This window comes from Hyperolius riggenbachi, chromosome 10, assembly GCF_040937935.1.
Source record: "Hyperolius riggenbachi isolate aHypRig1 chromosome 10, aHypRig1.pri, whole genome shotgun sequence".
NCBI classification, from domain to species: domain Eukaryota; kingdom Metazoa; phylum Chordata; class Amphibia; order Anura; family Hyperoliidae; genus Hyperolius; species Hyperolius riggenbachi.
In genome coordinates, this window is record NC_090655.1 from 277216872 (window position 1) to 277222871 (window position 6000).

The 6000-nt window shown below is 44.5% G+C and overlaps 1 protein-coding gene across 1 annotated transcript in view; it reads left to right on the plus strand.

Moving 5' to 3' along the window:
• LOC137535453 (zinc finger protein 585A-like) overlaps positions 1–5126 on the plus strand; it is a 231489-nt gene extending 226363 nt beyond the window's left edge. The window contains exon 10 of the mRNA XM_068257284.1: positions 3944–5126. Coding sequence (XP_068113385.1) covers positions 3944–4712 — 769 coding nt within the window. The 3' untranslated portion in view covers positions 4713–5126. The remainder of the gene's footprint in view (positions 1–3943) is intronic.
• The last annotated feature ends 874 nt before the right edge of the window (positions 5127–6000 follow it).

Below are 6000 nucleotides of genomic sequence, written 5' to 3' on the forward strand. Positions count from 1 at the left end.
TCTCTGCTGTTATCTGTGCTCACATTATAAAGTGCTTCTTATTTTGTGTGATTAGGGTGGAGAACTGATACATGTAAGTGCTGTGGTTAAAGAGGAAGAAGAAGAGACGTATGTGAGGAGTGATCAGCAGTCTATGGAGGAGGGTGACATGATGAGGACAAGTAAAGAGGAAGAAGAGATGTATGTGAGGAGTGATCAGCGGTCTATGGAAGAGGATGACATGATGGGGACAAATAAAGAGGAAGAAGAAGAGACATATGTGAGGAGTGATCAGCAGTCTGTGGAGGAGGGTGACATGATGAGGATAAAGAACGAGGAAGAAGAAGAGACGTGTGTGAGGAGTGATCAGCAGTCTGTGGAGGAGGGTGACATGATGAGGATAAAGAAAGAGGAAGAAGACACATATGTGAGGAGTGATCAGCAGTCTGTGGAGGAGGGTGACATGAGGATAAAGAAAGAGGAAGAAGAAGAGACGTATGTGAGGAGTGATCAGCAGTCTATGGAGGAGGGTGACATGATGAGGATAAAGAAAGAGGAAGAAGACACATATGTGAGGAGTGATCAGCAGTCTATGGAGGAGGGTGGCATGATGAGGATAAAGAAAGAGGAAGAAGACACATATGTGAGGAGTGATCAGCAGTCTATGGAGGAGGGTGACATGATGAGGACAAGTAAAGAGGAAGAAGAGATGTATGTGAGGAATGATCAGCAGTCTATGGAGGAGGGGGACGTGATGAGAGCATCAAAGGAGGAAGACATTATTGCAGAGATGGGAATTGGTGAGTGATAAATAAATAGATATTCAATAGCCTTATTAAACTGAGTAACAAATATGTCCCTGCTGGGCACAGTATAGATCATCTTCCTCTCAGTATGTGTGGTAATATTCCCACAGTTTCATGAATCTACCCCTTTGATACAATGTAAAGCAGTCAGTGTACAGCTTGTATAATGGTGTAAATTTGCTGTCCCACCAACATAACTCAACACACAGCCATTAATGTCTAAACCGCTGGCAACAAAAATGAGGACACCCCTAAGTGACAAATGTCAAAATTCTACTCAATTAGACATTTCAGGGCCCAATCCAATTCACTTATTTCCTAAGTTTTCTCCTTGGTGATATTTTCATATCTTATCAATAAATGGCCTTTTAAGCCACCTGCAGGCAACAAAAAAAAATTATAAATGTGACAGTTTGGATGTTTGTTACTCAGTCACACAAAACTGGCTGATCGGATTTGAATGAAATTTGTCCCACACATAGTACATTACCTGGAATAACATATAGGATACTTTTTATCCCCATAACCAAAAAAGTGGGCGGAGACGAATACAAATTTCACTGGGAAAATGTAAACTGCAGCCATTCTTACACTGTTAATAACAGGGTTCTCAAACTTTGCACAGTTGGTCACTGGGTCACCGGAATTAATATTCAGAAAAGTGGGTGGAGCCTACAAAAGCCAATCAAAATTCACTTATTGATTTTCAAGGGGAATATTTAATTGCTGCCAGTCGCACAATATTAATGGCACAAGCCTCAAACCGGGTCCAGTTGGTCATTGGGTGACTGGGGTTCAAATTCAGAAAAGGGGTGGAGCCACAAAAAGCCAATCGGATTTGTTTCATTTCAATACAAATTATTAATGCCAAAGACAGCAAAGCTGTGGGTGCAGTCAACATGAACCAAATACATACCCGGGCAACACCAGGCAATCAGCTAGTTAAAAATAATTTTACATTATGTTTTCATTTGCAGAGTGTTGAAAAGTTATTTTAAGCAGAAGATGAAAAATGATGTCCTAGGAGAGAACTTAGAAGAGGAAGGGAATTGGTTCCGGCCCTTTCCCTCCCTGAGGTCATGTGACTGGTTAGTGTTACAAGGTCTCAGGTGTGAATGGGGAGCAGGTGTGGTACATTTGGTGTTATCGCTCTCACACTCCCTCATACTGGTCGCTGGAAGCTCAGCATGGCTCCTCATGGCAGAGAACTCTCTGAGGAGCTGAAAAAAGAATTGCTGCTCCACATAGAGATGGCCTAGGCTATAAGAATATTGCCAAGACTCTCACACTGAGCTGCAGCATGGTGGCCAAGACTATACAGAGGTTTAATAGGAAAATTTCCACTCCCAATAGGCCTCGCCATGGGCGACCAAGGAAGCTGAGTAAACATGCTCATTGTCATAGACAGAGAGGGAGGGAGAAAAAGGAAGACCAAGCATATGTTGATAAAACACACACACACACACACACACACACACACACACACACACACACACACACACACACACACAAATTCAGACACACACAGCCTCTCTCTCTCCGTCCCTTGCTGTCCTACCAAGCCTTGCTGTAATCATTCAGGCAGAAGGGGGTGGAGCTACATCTTTGCTGTGTGTGCTCCTCCCCTCCCTACCTACTGCATGTGAGAATAACTACAAAGGTGAAAACATAAGGACTGGAGTGATAAGACAGCACTCTCACTGTGAAAGCTTATCACTACATGTTAATAAGGCAAGCCTCTTTAGTGAATTAACACCTAAAATATAGATCGATGTGTGGTGATGTTGCCACTTGCCTTATTATCACCAGAATGATCTTAATGAGTTGTGGCCATTGGAGTTGATTCACTAGCTATAGCGCTGTTAGCTATTAGGGGAAGCCGGGGTTAGGAAGGTTTAAAAGTTATTTAAAAAGTAACCTTTATTTTAATGTAAAAGAAGCAGGGAGATTGGCCATTAGAGGATGGGCAACAGCGACATTCAAGGAGAACTGGGGAGGAGATTGTGTCTCAGAAGTTCAGCAGAATAGGTGCCATATCTATTCCTGACTCTCTCCTCTTTTACTTCAATTCAACAGTTACTATTTACATGCTATAAAACACAATTGGGTTAATTTACTAACTATAGTGCTGCCAAACAGCGCAACTAAACTACTGTTATGCTAATAGAGCAGCGCAACTTATTTCCTCTGTGCACGTTACATAACTGCCGCTTTAGTGAAGGATCATGGGAGCAATACATCACTACCGCGCGGCAAGTCAAGGCAGCGGCCGTTGCTAAGTAACGCACGCTATGCTGCCACTAGCGCGTGTAGCGTGCACAGAGGAAATATTAAGTGAACTGTTAAACCTTCCTAACCCCAGCTTCCCCTAATCAGGCAGTCCTTGTTGTATATGTGGACGAGGTCAGCCAGATTCTCTGCTCTGCATGGCCTGACCTATATTCATCATGGGATATTATGTTAGTGGCTTGTATAATTAGCTGCTGCAGCAGGACTTGTAATTCCATTAGGAATAGCGGCCGTGTTGTTTGGCCTCGCTCTCCCTGACCTCCCCACACTGTAATCTTGGATTGCAGGTTACTATTACAGTAAAGCACTTTCTCCAACTAGAGCAGATATAGCCCCGCCCCCTTGTCATAGCCTCTGAAGAAGCGCTTGTGTGTGAAACTGCCGTCAGGCTCCCAGCAACCAGCACCCACCATTATCCACCCCCGCAGCGGTACGTGTTTAGTCTCTTCTTATGGACTGTGAAGTGATGATGTAACACACAGCCTACTTGTCTGCACATTGCCAAATAAAGGAAGTTGTACAGCAGTGCCGACCATCCTCTTTCCTTTCATCCCTAATGATAATTGTTCCTCCCCTCAGAATTCTCTAACAGGAAGTGATGATGTTTCTCTATTTGCAGGGCGGAGTCCCGGCATCAGGAACCTCTCAGAGTCTCGTCTTTCTGTATCCACAGACTGTACAACGGATGATGATATCACTGGACAAGAGTCTCCTGCAGATATCCTGGTGACCCCAAATATTCCCCCAGACTCCCCTCACCTGTCTAACCCTGAGGGGCCTCATACCCAGCACAGCTCTCCCCCTGCTGGAGGGTCTTATTCCTGTTCCACGTGTGGGAAATGTTATGCATGGAAATCAAGTCTTGTCAGACATGAGAGATCTCACACTGGTGAGAAGCCCTATTCATGTGCTGAGTGTGGGAAATGTTTTGTGGTGAAATCAGAGCTTGTCAGACATGAGAGAACTCACACTGGTGAGAAGCCCTATTCATGTGCTGAGTGTGGGAAATGTTTTGTACGTAAATCACATATTGTCGCACATGAGAGATCTCATACTGGTGAGAAGCCCTATCCATGTGCTGAGTGTGGGAAATGTTTTGGTCATAAATCAAGTCTTGACAATCATGAGAGATCTCACACTGGTGATAAGCCTTATTCATGTGCTGAGTGTGGGAAATGTTTTGTTGATAAATCAAAGCTTGTTGCACATGAGAAATCTCACACAGGTGAGAAGCCCTATTCATGTGCTGAGTGTGGGAAATTTTTTGTGAGTAAATCATATCTTGTTACACATGAGAGATATCATACTGGTGAGAAACCCTATTCATGTGCTGAGTGTGGGAAATGTTTTACTCTGAAACCAAGTCTTGTCAAACATGAGAGATCTCACACTGGTGAGAAGCCCTATTCATGTGCTGAGTGTGGGAAATGTTTTACTCAGAAATCAAGTCTTGTCAGACATGAGAGATCTCACACTGGTGAGAAGCCCTATTCATGTGCTGAGTGTGGGAAATGTTTTGGTCGCAAATCAAGTCTTGACAGTCATGAGAGATGTCACACTGGTGAGAAGCCCTATTCATGTGCTGAGTGTGGGAAATGTTTTTGGCATAAGTCACAGCTTATCAGACACTTGTGTTGAGTGTGGAAAATGTATTGGCTACAAATGCTCTGATGCACGTTATTTGTTGTTGTTTTTTTACCATATTTATACAGAATGCTGAGGATCTTTTCATGCTACTCAGTGCATTGGTTTATAAAGTGTTAAAGTCCCTGAACTGAAGTGACATGATGAGATAAATATGGGTACATATAGTACTGAGCCTCGTTAGAACTTGCTTTGTGTTATTTTCTAATGTAAGGCTTATGAACCAGGTGCTTTATCTATACAAATGAGGCAGGATCTGCAGTCATATGCAGCCATGGCTCTCCTGGAGAGAAAATAAAAGCCAAAACACTTTTATCTGGCTGAACAAACACTCCTGTTAACACAAGAGTGCTGAAATTATCATTATTTGTTTTTGCTGGGAGCTGAATAAACCAGATTTTAACCTCCCTGGTGGTGCATTTCTGTCTGGAGTTATGAGTCAAAAGCGGTACATTTTTTTTTTCAAGTATTTTAGGCCTCCAATTCTTAAGTCATAACTCACCAAAATATGTCAGAATAAAAACCTGCTAGACATTCTGCATATAAATAAAAGACTAGAACACAAATTTGTTGAATCAATTAAATTGATTAATAAATGTAAAAAATTGTGAAACTGTACAAATAAGGCAGGCAGAGAGTCGTCCAAATCCAGGCATGGGGGTGGTGCAGGCAGCAGGCAGAGAGTAGTCAAAGTCCAGGCATGGGGGTGGTGCAGGCAGCAGGCAGAGAGTAGTCATATTCCAGGCATGGGGGTGGTGCAGGCAGCAGGCAGAGAATAGTGAAAATCCAGGCAGGGGTCGGTGCAGGCGGCAGGCAGAGGTCGGTGCAGACAGAGAGTAGTCAAAATTCAGGCAGGGGGTGGTGCAGGCAGCAGGCAGAGAGTAGTGAAAATCCAGGCAGGGGTCAGTGCAGGCGGCAGGCAGAGAGTAGTCAAAATCCAGGCAGGGGTCGGTGGAGGCGGCAGGCAGAGGTCGGTGCAGGCAGAGAGTAGTAAAAATTCAGGCAGGGGGTGGTGCAGGCAGCAGGCAGAGAGTAGTGAAAATCCAGGCAGAGGTCGGTGCAGGCAGCAGGCAGAGAGTAGTCATAATCCAGGCAGAGATCGGTGCAGGCGGCAGGCAGAGAGTAGTCATAATCCAGGCAGAGGTCGGTGCAGGCAGCAGGCAGAGAGTAGTCATAATCCAGGCAGAGATCGGTGCAGGCGGCAGGCAGAGAGTAGTCATAATCCAGGCAGAGGTCGGTGCAGGAGGCAGGCAGAGAGTAGTCAAAATCCAGGCGGTGCAGG